Here is a 15349-nt window from a genome sequence, read left to right on the forward strand (position 1 = left end):
TTAAAGACTTCCTAGATCAATGAAAATGAAGACACCACATACCCAAACTTATGGGACACTATGAAAGCAGTGTTAAGAGGGAAATTCATAGCACTAAATGCCCACATAAAGAAGTTGGAGAAATCCCACACTAGTGACTTAACAGCACATCTGAAAGCTCTAGAACAAGAAGAAGCCAAGTTTCCCAGGAAGAATAGACGCCAGGAAATTATCAAAGTGAGAGGTGAAATTAATAAATTAGAAACTAAGAGAATAATACAAAAAATTAATGAAACAAAGATTTGGTTCTTTGAGAAAATCAACAAGATAGACAAGCCCTTATCCAAACTAACCAAAAGACAGAGAGAGAGAATCCAAATCACCAAAATCAGAAACGAAAAGGGGGACATAACAACAGACATTGAGGAAATCCAGAGAATTATAAGGTCATATTTCAAAATCCTCTACTCCACAAAACTGGAAAACCTAAAAGAAATGGACTGTTTTCTGGATAGGTACCACATACCTAAGTTAAATCAAGACCAGATAAACTATTTAAATAGCCCAATAACCCCTAAGGAAATAGAAACAGTCATTAAAATTCTCCCAACCAAAAAAAGTCCAGGACCATATGGTTTCAGCGCAGAATTCTACCAGATCTTCAAAGAAGAGTTAATACCAATACTCTCTAAATTGTTCCACATAATAGAAACAGAAGGAACATTATCAAACTCCTTCTATGAGGCTACAATTACCCTGATTCCTAAACCAAACAAGGATGCAACAAAGAAAGAGAACTACAGACCGATCTCCCTCATGAACATTGATGCAAAAATAATCAATAAAATACTGGCAAACAGACTCCAAGAACACATCAAAACAATTATCCACCATGATCAAGTAGGCTTCATCCCAGGGATGCAAGGGTGGTTCAACATATGAAAGTCCATTAATGTAATCCACCATATAAACAAACTCAAAGAAAGAAACCACATGATCATCTCACTAGATGCAGAAAAGGCATTTGACAAAATCCAACACCCCTTCATGATAAAAGTCTTGGAGCGATCAGGAATACAGGGAACATACCTAAACATAATAAAGGCAATATATAGCAAGCCAACAGCCAACATCAAATTAAATGGAGAGGAACTCAAAGCAATTCCACTAAAATCAGGAAGGAGGTAAGGCTGTTCACTCTCCCCATACTTATTCAATATAGTACTTGAAGTTCTAGCCACAGCAATAAGACAACATAAGGAGATTAAGGGGATACAAATTGGAAAGGAATAAGTCAAACTTTCCCTATTTGCAGATGCCATGATAGTATACTTGAGTGACCCCAAGATTCCACCAAGGAATTGATAAAGCTTATAAACACCTTCAGCAACATAGCAGGATACAAGATCAACTCAAAAAAATCAGTAGCCCTCCTATATACAATGGACAAAGAAGCCACGAATGACATAAAATACCTTGGGGTAACACTAACCAAGCAAGTGAAGGACTTATGACAAGAACTTTAAGTCCCTGAAAAAAGAAATTGAAGAAGATGTCAGAAAATGGAAAGATCTCCCATGCTCATGGATAGGCAGGGTTAACATAGTAAAAATGGCAATCTTACCAAAACCAATTTACAGATTCAATGCAATCCCCATCAAGATACCAACACAATTCTTCACAGACCTTGGAAGAATAATACTCAACTTCATATGGAAAAACAAAAAACCCAGGAGAGCTAAAGGAAACCTGTACAATAAAACAACTTCTGGAGGCATCACATTCCCTGACTTCAAGCTCTACTATAGAGCTACAGTAATAAAAACAGCTTGGTTATTGGCATAAAAACCAACATGTGGACCAATGGAATCGAATTGAAGACCCTGACATTAACCCACACACCTATGGACATATAATTTTTGACAAAGAAGCCAAAAGTGTACAATGGAAAAAAGAAAGCATCTTCAGCAAATGGTGCTGGCATAACTGGATATCAACGTGTAGAAGGCTGCAAATAGATCCATATCTGTCACCGTGCACAAAACTTAAGTCCAAGTGGATCAAAGACCTCAACATAAATCCAGCTACTCTGAACCTGCTAGAAGAGAAAGTAGGAAATAGTCTTGAACGCATTGGCATAGGAGATCACTTCCTAAATATAACACCAGTAGCACAGACACTGAGACAAACAATCAATCAATGGGACCTCTTGAAACTGAGAAGCTTTTGTAGAGCAAAGGATACGGTCAACAAGGCAAAGCGACATCCTACAGAATGGCAAAAGATCTTCACCAACCCCACATGTGACAGAGGACTGATATCCAGAATATATAAGGAACTCAAGAAATTAGATATCAAAACGACCAACAGTCCAATTGAGAAATGGGCTTTAGAATTAAACAGAGAATTCTCAACAGAGGAAACCCAAATGGCTGAAAGACATTTAAGGAATTGCTCAACATCCCTAATCATCAGGGAAATGCAAATCAAAACAACTCTGAGATACCACCTTATGCCTGTCAGAGTGGCTAAGATCAAAAACACTGAAGAAACTTTATGCTGGAGAGGATGTGGAACTAGGGGAACTCTCCTCCACTGCTGGTGGGAATGCAAGCTTGTACAACCACTTTGGAAATCAATATAGTGCTTTCTTAGAAAATTGGGAATCAATCTCCCCCAAGATCCAGCTATACCACTCCTGGGCATATACCCAAGAAATGCTCAATCATACCACAAGAGCACTTGCTCAGCTATGTTCATATCAGCATTGTTTGTAATAGCCAAAACCTGGAAACAACCTAGATGCCCTTCAACTGAAGAATGGATAAATAAATTGTGGCACATATACACAATGGAATACTACTCAGCAGAGAAAAACAATGACATCATACGATTTGCAGGCAAATGGATGGATCTAGAAAAAATCATCCTGAGTGAGGTAACCCAGACACAGAAAGACAAATATGGTATGTACTCACTGATAGGAAAATGCTAGATGTGGAACAAGGATGACTGGACTGCTACTCACATCACCAGTGAGGCTACCCAGAAAACGAGACCCCCAAAAAAGACAAGGAGAAATGGACGAGATCTACATGAACAGCCTGGTCATGAGTGGGAACAATGAAGGGCGACGGTCGAGGGAAAGAGAGTTGGAGATCCTAGCTGGATCAAGAAAAGAGAGGGAGAACAAGGAATAGGAGACCATGGTAAATGAAAACCATATGAGAAAGTGAGAAGGGGAGGAAGCAGAGAGCTAGGGAGGTCCACGGAGATCCACAAAGATACCCCCACAAAAGACTGCTGGCAATGGTCGCGAGACGGCAGGAATTGACCTACTCTGGTGCTGGGATGGCTAGACACCCTGATAGTTGTGCCATAAACCCCATCCAAGGACTGAGGAATCTGGATGCAGACATCCACGGCTGGGCCCCTGGTGGAGCACTGGGAGTCTAATTAGTGAGAAAGAGGAGGGTTTATATGAGCGAGAATTGTTGAAGCCAAGGTTGGATAAAGCACCGGGACAAATAACCAAATGAATGGAAGCACAGGATCTATGAACCAAAGGCTGAGGGGCCCCCAACTGGATCAGGCCCCCTGAATGGGTGAGACAGTCATTTGGCTTGAGCTGTTTGGGAGGCAGCTGTGTGTCGGTGCCGGGTCCTGGGCTTATTGCATGAGTTGGCTGTTTGAATCCTGGGACTTATGTATGGACACTTGGCTCGGTCTGGGAGGCGGGAAATGGACCTGCCTGGACTGAGTCTACCAAGTCGATCCCCCAGTCCTCGGGGGAGACCTTGATCTGGAGGAGGTGGGAATGGGGAGTGGGCTGGGGGGAGTGAGAGGGGGGCGAGAGGGGGAGAACAGGGGAATCTGTGGCTATTATGTTGAACTGAATGGTGTTGTAAAATAAAATAAAAAAAGGCGCTTGAACCACAGCCTGGTGATATGAGCCTTATCCCTGAAACCCTCTTGGTTGAAGGAGAGAACTGACTCCCACAAATTGTCCTCAGACATCCACACATGCACAATGGTGTAGATGTAACCAACCGTCTTATTAAATAAGAAACACAGAACCAATGTAAAAGAGAAAGCCAAGAGATCAGAGCTCAGAGCTAAAATCTCACCCTTCCTTCTGTGGTGGTCTTAGCTCTCCAAAAAGAGCTACTTCCTGTGTGTCCGTCTTTTAATAGTCTTTTTGTTCTGCCTTCTCATTGGTTGTAAACCCAAACACGTGACTGCCTCCTCACTGTCTGTATGTACAGCTCCCCCAGGTCTTAAAGGCATGTGTCTCCAATGCTGGCTGTATCCCTGAACACACAGAGTTCTACCTAGCTCTTCTACCAAGTGCTGGGATTAAAGGCGTGTGCCACCACTGCCACACTCTTGCTATGGCTCTAATAGCTCTGACCCCCAGGCAACTTTATTTATTAACATACAATCAAAATCACATTTCAGTACAATTAGAATACCACCACATTAGAGACACTGCAGCCACCTCCAGGACAAGCAACATGTAAAGAAGCCAGTGAGCCACAAGTTATGTGGCAAGGTATAGATTTATAAAAATGGGTTAATTTAAGATATAAGAACAGTTAGCAAAAAGCCTGCCATGGCCATACAGTTTATAAGTAATATAAGCATCTGAGTGATTATTTTATACGTGGATTGTTGGACTGCGGGGCTTGGTGGATGGCGCCCAATGGCTTGAGTTTCCACCTTAAACCTGAGAATATTTAATAACCAATTCTAAACAGAGCCAAAACCAGGTTCCTACTTCATGTCTCATATCAGCAGCTAGACTCTACAAAACACAGGTTTGAACACTGGCAGGTTCCTGGCATGTGCGTTTGACAGACAATATGGCGGGAATCGGGAATGAGGCGTCTGCCAGCGGCACATTACCCTGTGTGATAGATTTAGTCTTTACTAGTATTAAAAAAAAAAAGAGGTTTCTGGGCTACACCCTGCTTTGATAAAAGCATAGACCTACTATTTCTGAGACTTGATGACTGCCAGAGCTGGAGAAAACGTACCACCGCCATGTTGAAAAGCTGAAGGGGGAGGAGCCAGCAGCCACAGCACCATTTCAGGCTTAGAAGGCTATAGTTTAAAGCAATAGGTTCACAATAAGGCTGATTCAGATAAAATAGTATATAATACATGTAAAAATGTACGTAGACTTAAAAGAAAAAAATAAAAATATATCATTATATAAACAAATAGTATCTAAAAATAAAATGTTTAAAAAAACAGTAAAGGTAATAAGCCATGTAAAGATGGCTATCACACAAAAATGTCTGGATTATGTTGTCTTTGAAATTCATAACTAAAGAAAAACATTTGATTGTAAAAGCTGTTCAGTTATGCCAAAATGTAAAGTTTAAAGGTACCTTGACTTCAAAATTTGGATATAAGGATATGTTACTTTAAAAAAGAGGGTCTGCCTTTGTTTCCACAGAAAGCCAGAGGCTATGGATTCATTCTAGATTAAGATACATCAGGTTTGACCAGCCAAGACCCCCTAAAAGGTCTCCGATGACACTATGGCCCAGATAATCTAACATCCAGAATGGTTTCAAGGCAAGTGACTCCCACAATACAGCCTCAAGGACTACCCCGTAGGCCTAAAATTTTCTTTGCGTCCCCATAAGATACATTGCCCCCCTCCAGCAGGAAGTAGTAAAAGATGCTACGCCCATATTCCCAAATATACCAAGCTGGCTTTAGAGGTGGAATTGGCTCACTCCCCATCTAAAACCAGACATATTGCTTAAAAAAATGGTTAAGAGGTTCTTGTGTCCCAAATCAGAAGAGACCTCTGGTGTGGGACAGAAAAAAAAACATTATTTTTATTTAAAACAGGTTGATTATAAATACGGTCTCTTTCTAAAAAAGAAAAGGGGATATGATATAGATACATATGATATAGAGATGATAAGATAAAAGGGTAGATTAATGAACCTACTTTTAAAGAACAACTTGTTTAAAATGTTTTACATTGGTATAGATTTTAGTTTATGTTTAAAATGTTTTACATTGGTATAAATTTTAGTTTATTGATACAAACCTGAAATTAATTTTGTTATACTATATATATATATATATATATATATATATATTTCTTTTCTTGTTTGAGGTATTATGTTTATGTAACTCATTTAAAATTGTAATGGATAATTAAGAAATAGATTAATAATTGGTCATCTATGATAATCATATTTGTGGCCATGTTAGGTAAGTCTTCTAGGTATACATAGATATATTTCAGATAGATAGGTAATCTTCAAACACTTCATAGACCTAGGGAATATGGCATTTAAATAACTTAGAATTCTGTTGACATGAGACACAATTGCTTCTGGCTGTGCCAATTTGATCCCGAGAGAATGTTGGGCTTCTAAGACATTTCCATTTGGAAGTTTGTCTTCTTGGCACAAAATAGCCTACTGGGCAAAGAACTGCCTTGTCCAGAAAGGACAGTACGAATGCAATACTGTCCTTTCTGGACAAGCGGGACACAAGGAAAGCGACCACAGTACTCTGCCAAGACAGGGTATGATGGTCTTTCAGAATTTCTGCTTATGAAAATGGTCTGTCATATACTCTAGGCCTGTAGGCAAGTTGAATGCACCAACAATGCTGAGAAACATTAGGTGACTGTCCAGGCTGCCAGCTGTCTTGGTCTACTCTTACAAGATTCCTGAAAGTTGCTTACATCCATCTACCATTTCTCAGGTACCATTATGTTCCTTCTCAGGTATTTGATGTAGTTAAAGACTAGATAGTTGTAATTTCCTCAGTTATTATAAAAGATAAGTTAGATATAAAACCTTAAACTCACAAATATAAGATAGATAGGACATCTTCTTTAATATTATAACTGTAATTCTTGCTCGATAATTGTTTTGTTATATGTAATTTTACCATGTTAAAGTTAAAGCCTTCCTTTTTAAAAAAAAAAGAAAAGGGAAAGTGCTGTGGATATCTCTCTATATAAATAAAACACTGATGGCCAGTGACCAGACAGGAAGTATAGGCGGGACAAAGAGAGAGGAGAATTGGGAAAACAGGAAGAAGGGGGAGAGACACTGCAGCCACTGCCAGGACAAGCAACATGTAAAGATGCCGGTAAGCCACAAGTGACATGGTGAGGTATAGATTTATAAAAATGGGTTAATTTAAGATATAAAAACAGTTAACAAAAAGCCTGCCACGGCCATACATTTTATAAGTAATATAAGCGTCTGAGTGATTATTTTATATGTGGATTGTGGGACTGCAAAGAAGCCCTTCGGCAACACAATGGCATTTGTGAAACCCCATACACACACACACACACACACACACACACACACACACACACACACACACACACACACACACTAAATTAAATGAATATAATATCTGAACACATGCAATTGAAAAATATAAAAATAAAGGATAGATGATCATTTATAACTATATAATATATCATACAAGAATTGATTTTTCTAAGTGAAAAAATACATTAAATGAAAATCAGATTGCATCTGGTTGTCCATAAAATTCTTGACATCACACTGAGTAAAATTTTAAAACATTGGTTTTTAATATTTTAAGTTTCATGCAAATATATATCTCTGTGTGGGTATTGCATACATGAATGCAGTGTCTGGGGATGCCAGAAGAGAGTGCTAGACCCCTGGATATGGAGTTACAAGACCTTGAGGGAAACCTGGCATGATTGCTGGGAACCAAACTTGGACATCTGCAAGAGTAGTACACAACTAAACCATCCTTCTTGTCCCACACTGAGTAAATTTTAAACAGCTGTGACCCACAGATTTAGCTTTTAAACATGCAACACAGATCTCTGTTCTTGCCTTGATTTCAAAATATAAAATTGGTGGTCCAGATTCCACTCACCGTCACCTTGGATAAATGCAGGAAGATATTCATCAAAAGTCTGTTGATTGTTCAAAAGGTGAAAATGTTTTCTTATATGATAGTAAGATATAACAACATCTCTTGGATTCCTGATGACATAGATAACCTAAAAGATAAAGTTTATTAGAAATGTGTGTCTTCACTTCAGCACTGCATATTTCCACACATCCTGAACCAAACTTACACAAAGCCACAACACACATGTGGCGGTCAAAGGATGAGATTTACATTTTCCCTACATCTGTGACCCTCTCAATGTAAGGTTGCCTTCTCTTCCATTATTTCCTTAACTCTGAGATAGAGGATGCCAAGTTGATCTTCCATCTGAGAAAGTTTACATAGCTGCCTCTGACATGCATGGTTCACTGTTAGAAGAACAGTTGAGGGGCTACAAAAATGCCTCCGTGGTTAAAGCAGGGTTTCTCAACCTGGGTCCCCCAAGACCATCAGAGAACACAGATATTTATAGTGTGATTCACAACAGTAGCAAAATTATAGTTATGAAGTAGCAGTGAAACTAATCTAGTGGGTGGGGATCACCACAACATAGGAACTGTATTAAAAGGCCTGAGCATTGGGAAAATTGAGAACCACTGCTTCAAATGTTTGCTGCATAAAAAAATGAAGATTGGAGTTTGGATCCTCAGAAACCCACATGTGAAAGCTGTCCTTGGTTGTCAACTTGACTATACCTGGAATGAAATACAATCCAGAAACAGAGGTCACACCTGTGATCTGGATCTTGAGGCAGGAAGACAACCTGCCTTTGATCCAGATTTTGAGGTGGGAAGGCACATACTGCTGCCATGAGGACCAGCCTCCAGCAGCTCAGAGCTTGAAGGGAATCCATGGAGTCCTCATACTAAGGCTTTTTTATCTGAGGGAATAAGGAAAAGACAACACACTCTCTTGATAGTTTTCTTCTGACTCTTTCTTTATTCTTCTATATTCTTTCTCTACATCTTTCCTGGTGTTCTCCTTCTCTCATTCTTGATGTTTTTCTTCTAACTTACTTTGTTTTTTAATCTTACAGCTTATATACTCCACCAAAATCTTTCAAGCAATATGAAAATCACAATGTGGCTACATTCTATTTTTCAAGTGGATGATTACAATGAATATAGGCTTTTAAAAAAATGTTTTCATTTCCCCTACATGGTTAAACAGTTTACTTATTACAGGTGAAACACAAGTTGTTCCAAGAACCCACATATATTATCCAAGCAACTTGTTGTAGATTAAGAGAGTGTAAGCAAAAGTATTTTTCAAGCCAGTTCTTCTACTAGCAGACTGCTTATTGTAGTTACAAAGAAAGGGCCAACCATTTTACAATTTATCTCAAAAGATAATCTTTTTTTTTTTTTTTTGGTTTTTCGAGACAGGGTTTCTCTGTGTAGCTTTGTACCTTTCCTGGATCTCCCTCTGTAGGCCAGGCTGGACTCAAACTCACAGAGATCCACCTGACTCTGCCTTCCGAGTGCTGGGATTAAAGGCATGCACCACCACCGCCCGGCTAAAAGATAATCTTAGAAGAATCACGAATCTAAACTTTTATATATGAAAAAGAACCAGTCAGCTCTATTTTAAAACCTCAGGGTGCACACATATTCATCCACAGTTCTTTATATCAGGAAGCAGAGGGCAGAAATGGGGACAAGGATTTAAACACTGCCTTTGGTCACCAAACCGTCCAAGAAAGAAAGGCACACCAGCTAACAATAATCGGGCTGCTTTGTTCTTGTTCCCTGACCTTAAAGAGTTCCTCACTCAACTATGTGCCTTTCTAAAACTTCAGATTTGTCTTTTTATGTTTTTCATCTTAAAGCTATTAACAAAAACATCTCAGTCTAACGTTAAATTATTTTCAAAGCTTTGTTTCAGCTATGATGCACTGGGAAACCTGTGAACACATCTCCCAACTTAAGATTAAAGGAATTTAAACTAGCTGGGCTACTGGGACTTGGTTGTTTTTCTTAATCATTAACCTAAGCCACAGTCTATATGGCTCCTCAATAGAAAATCATGTGTTCTAGCTGTGTGACACTTTCTTGTTTTATTGTTTTATCCTCTGCATCCTACAGAGGCAATGTTTTATCCTACCTTTACCTATGTTAATTTTTCCACTAAAATAACCTCTATCGTGCCGGGCGGTGGTGGCGCACGCCTTTAATCCCAGCACTCGGGAGGCAGAGGCAGGCGGATCTCTGTGAGTTCGAGGCCAGGCTGGGCTACCAAGTGAGCTCCAGGAAAGGCGCAAAGCTACGCAGAGAAACCCTGTCTCGAAAAACCAAAAAAAAAAAAAAAAAAAAAATAACCTCTATCATAATGCCTTACTATATTTATTACAAATCCTCAATCATCAAAATCCTGTTTAAACTAACACTATTATTGTATAAAATCATTGCTTCAGTTAAAAAGTACAGCTTAGGAGGAAGTCATCTTCATAATAATCCACAGGTAAAAATGCCCAGTAAAACAGGACATTTCCAAGAGATGATCATACTACATCAAGGGCAGTGGGGATCTCTCCACACCCATTCACACCATACCAGATACCAGAGAAAAATGGCAGTGACAGACATGCAAAGACACAGCAGTAGCAAGAAATATTCTAGGGCTGAGGCTCTTGGGGGCTTGCCTATCCAAGATTCATCCATCAGTGCCTTGCATGCTGGTGGGCCTATCCCCTGAAGTCAATTGCCATCTGCTACTTCTCTGACTTGGCCACCGATAGATACACCTTTAATCTGGGCCACACCTTCTGCCAGAATCCTATATAAGGACAATGGAAGAAGGAAAGCTTGCTTCTTCTTTGCCTGCCTGCCCTCGCCTTGCCAGCACATCCATTCCTTCACTGGTATTGGTGTCTACTTCTCCAGTATTCCAGCATGTACAGAAGACCAGCTGAGACACGTAGCCTCAGGGGACTGAGCAGCTACTAGATTCTTGGACTTTCCATTCACCACTAGCCATTGTTAGATTAGCAAGACTACATCCTGGAAGTCATTCCAATAAATTCCCTTTATATATATGGAGAGAGATTCATTCCAAAAGTTCTATGACTATAGAGAACCCTGACTAACATACCACATAAATGCCAGGCAAGTGAGAAGCCTGCCTGTAATTCCACCCTCAGAAGGTGGATTCAGGAGATCTCCAGAGCATGCTGATTCCCAAGATAAGTCATGCCAGTGAACTGTGTTTGATTGAGAGACCCTGCCTCAAGAAGAATAGGTGGGAACTGGTGAGGTTGTTCACTGGGCAGGGGCACTTGCCACCAAGGCTGAGGAGCTGGGATAACTTTCTGGGACCCACACAGTGGAAAGAGAGCCATGCACCCTCAACCACTCCACCCCCCACCCTCACCCCCACAGAGAGAGAGAGAGAACAAATATTTCAAAAGAATAAGGCAAGCCGGTGATGCTGGCACACACCTTTAATCCCAGCACTCAGAAGACAGAGGTGGGCGGATCCCTGTGAGTTCGAGGCCAGCGTGGGTGACAGAGTGAGTTCCAGGAAAGGCACAAAGCTGCAAAGTTACACAGAGAAACCCTGTCTTGAAAAACAAAAACAAAACAAAAAAGAATAAGGCAGAGGAGTGATTGAAAATGGTTCTAGACATCAACCTTGGGCCTCCATACACACCCATCCACAAGTGCCTGTACACCCTACACTCCCATGCCCAAACACATGCACACCACTTATACACGCATGGAAAAGAAAAAGGAAAAATGCAAAGTTGAAAGCTGACTTCTGAGTTAACAAATATTCATAACATTAACCATTCATTAACCAGTTAATGAAGCACTGTGAGTTCAGCTGTTTCCATACAAGTGAGTATTAGGGAGACTGGCAAGGCCATAAATTTGGACACACCCTTGAGTGTGCCAGTTTAAGAAAGAGAGTCCTCCTAAGATTTCATCACAGATAGAAGCAGATACAGAGATTCATAGCCAAACAACAGGCCAAGTTTAAGGAATCCAGTCGAAGAGCGAGAAGAGGGATTCGATGAGCAAGGGCATCAAGATCATGATGGGGAAACATGCAGAGACAACCAAACCAAACAAGTGGTAACTCATGAAATTTAGATCAACAGCTGTGGAGCCTGCATGGGACTGGGCTAGGCCCTCTGCATAGTGAGACAGCTGTGTAGCTTGACCCACTTAGGGGGCCCCCTGGCAGTAGGATCAGAATCCATCCCTGGTGCATGAGCAGGCTTTGTGAAACCCACTACCTATGATGGAGCACCTCACACAGCCTTGAGGCAGGGGGAGGGGCTTAGACCTGCCTCAACTGCATGTACCCTCCCAGGGGAGGCCTTTCTTTCTTGTAGGAGGGAATGGGGGGTGGGCTGGAAGGGGGAGGCTAGGGGGGCAGGAGGAGGGAAGAGGGGGAATCTTTGATTGGTATGTAAAATGAATTAAAATTTTTCTTAATAAAAAAATAATAAAATAAAATATAAAAAATTTCATCACAGCGACCAGCATCTACTCACCTTAGCACTCGATGTGAAGTAAGACTTGGGAAACAGTTGTATGGGAAGATGTGTACTCATGAGACGTGGTCCATCCTGGTCCAGCAATAGTTTCTGCTCATCTTTATACTCAAGCCCTGGAGACCTGGCAAAATTTTTGACAGTTTGTACCCAAGTAGGGTCCCCTTTGGAGACAATCAGACTGACCATTTCAATCATCCAGTGTGTTCCTAGTTGTGGGAAAATGAGAACAATCAAATTACATTACATTATCATAGTAAAGAAAATGTTTCATATGTTGAATGATGAAGGTATTTGTATTTGGTTTTATTCTTAGGTTTCACTTTTGTGTTTTCTGTTTGGATACAAGCCAGCTGCCTTCCATGTGGTTTCATCGTACTTTTTAATCTTGGTTAATCCTTCCTCCGTTCCTGAACTCCCATCTCCCCTTATATCTCTAATTCTCATATCATCCCTGTTTAAAACTTTTCACCTACAGTAATACCCCTCTCTACTTTCCTTTTGCTTGTGTTCTATTATGCCCTCTACCTTTAACCCACCACCACCACTGCTGGTTATTTATGTTTGCTTGTTTGTTTGTGTCAATGTGACATAAGCTAGAGTCATCTGGGAAAAGGAAACCTCAATTGAGAAAACGCCACCATCAAATTGGCCTGTAGGGAGCTTGTGGAGCACAGTCTTGATTAATGATTGATTTGGAGGAACCAGACCACTGTGGGCAGTACCACCCTGGGCCAGTGGTCCTAGAATATAAGAAAGGAAAGCAGGCTGAGTAGACCAGGAGGAGAAAGCCAGTAAGCAGCACCCTTCGATGGTCTCTGCTTCAGTTCCTGCCTCCAGGTTCCTACCCTGTTTGAGTTCCTGCCTTGGCTCCCAAAGCCAAGGACTTACATTGGCGTTACAGATGGTTGTGAGCCACCATATGTAGATGCTGAGCCCATGTCTCTGCAAGAGCAGAAAGGTGAGCCGGGCGGTGGTGGCGCACGCCTTTAATCCCAGCACTCGGGAGGCAGAGCCAGGTGGATCTCTGTGAGTTCGAGGCCAGCCTGGACTACCAAGTGAGTCCCAGGAGAGGCGCAAAGCTACACAGAGAAACCCTGTCTCGAAAAACCAAAAAAAAAAAAAAAAAAAGAGCAGAAAGGTGCTCTTAACAGTGCAGCCATCTCTCCAGTCCTGCCACTCATTAGCTCATATTTTCTCCACATTAAATTTAACAGAAATATTAAACGATGTATAAATACTGTGACAGAATGTAATATCAATATTGCATAATTTTATATCATTTTAAACAAATCTACCTCTTCAGCTGGATATCATATCTACAATGTTGACTCTTGTGAACATCAGTTTTTCTAGTTTCTTTGAAACAACTACCTATAGCTACACTACTGTGAGTGGTGTACCACATCATCTCATTTATCAAATTATAGCTTTATATAGATTTGTTAAACTTTCTTCTACTTACCTATTCTCCCCAGGTCTATGTATCTGTCTAATCAGATCTGAACAGCATAACAAAAATTCATGAGATATGCTTGGTTTATTGGTAATGAAGGCACAAGCAGTCTGATTGCTCTCCTACCATCCCACCTCATACAGGGTTATATGGAGTACCATAGACTTACCAGGGCTTCATGAAGACATTAGCAGAATAAACAGAGATGAGAAATCTTGTATCTAAGATGACTGTATGAAAAAAGGTTTAGTCATCCCTCCTGACCCACCCTCTGTTTCTGCCTTATGATAGCATAAACCACATTAATTTCGTTTTAACTTCTGTATTGATTTATGTATCTATTTGCAACGGCTTGATTGAATACTGTGATCCTTACAACTTTCAACTTGACAGAAACTAGAAGTACTTGGGGAAAGCCTTTGGTTTTTTGTTTGTTTTTGTTTTTTAGTTGGAAAAACACTAGTTCCTTATGAGACATTCACCTCTACCAATTCTCACATCTGAATATAAGTATACCAGGAAAGAAAGAAAGTATATCACTTGAAAATGGTCCTTTGTGTTAGTACTAAGGCATGCACTTCTGGCAAATGAAAAGATGCTCATAATACTGAATGTCAGAAATAAGCTATTGATGTTATTTCTTGCTTTATGGGGGGGGGGAAGAGCAAGCTGTCTAGAATGTCTAGTTAAAGTATTTTAATCAATGGTTTTGAAACTAAAAATCCCTGGTTTTACTCCAGCCCTTTCTTTTGTTAGCTTCAAGAGGCCAAGCAAGATACTTATCTTCTCCAAAGCTCATTTTCTTCAAAATGAATCATAATGCTTGCTAAAATTTCATCCCTGTTTCTCTTACCCATCCCACAAACTTTTTTTTTTCTTTTTCTTCTTCTTCTTTTTTTAAGTCTGGAATCCTTTCATGTAGATGAAAGTGAGATGAAAGAGGTGAAAATATCATTTTACAGGACAGGATTGACAAGGTCATGAGCTTTGCTTTAGATGTACTGACGATAAGATGATCTGAGAGTTATCCCAGTTGGGAGAGGGGTCTAGAGCTTTGCTTAAAGCCCCAGCATTTACCCCAACACCCTGTCCTGTCAGCCTGTCTTCTTGATACTGCTCTGGATACTTTCTAGTTTCATGAACTCACTTCAAGTTTTCTCATCCCTCCAGGGAGAAAGTCTTAATGAGAAATTATCTAGATCAGGTTGGTCTGAGGGGGATTGTCTTGGTTGTTAATTAACATAGGAAGACCCAGCTCACTGTGGGCAGCACCGTTTCCTAGAAAGGAGTTCCTGAGCTATATGAGATCAGAGAAGGCAGGCAGAAAGTCACAGTCATTTCTACATGGACCATGGATATAGTGTGACTAGCTTGCTTGCTTTTCAACCTTGAATTCCTCTCAATGATGGATTGAAACCTGCAACTGTAAACATTAATAAACTATTTTCTCCCCAAAGTTCTGTCTTATCAGGGTATTTCTAATGAAGACA

General features: G+C 40.3%; 1 protein-coding gene across 4 annotated transcripts in view; it reads right to left on the reverse strand.

Annotated features, from left to right (window-relative positions):
- The window catches only part of LOC143273128 (3-beta-hydroxysteroid sulfotransferase-like), a 291023-nt gene that overhangs the window by 257143 nt on the left and 18531 nt on the right, over nt 1-15349 (reverse strand). For all 4 annotated transcript variants that reach the window (XM_076571518.1, XM_076571515.1, XM_076571524.1 and 1 more), the window contains 2 exons: nt 12404-12612; nt 7888-8014 (listed from right to left, as the gene is read on the reverse strand). In XM_076571518.1, the coding sequence (XP_076427633.1) occupies nt 7888-8014; nt 12404-12612 (336 nt within the window). The remainder of the gene's footprint in view (nt 1-7887; nt 8015-12403; nt 12613-15349) is intronic.

Source organism: Peromyscus maniculatus, chromosome 1 (assembly GCF_049852395.1).
Source record: "Peromyscus maniculatus bairdii isolate BWxNUB_F1_BW_parent chromosome 1, HU_Pman_BW_mat_3.1, whole genome shotgun sequence".
NCBI lineage: Eukaryota > Metazoa > Chordata > Mammalia > Rodentia > Cricetidae > Peromyscus > Peromyscus maniculatus.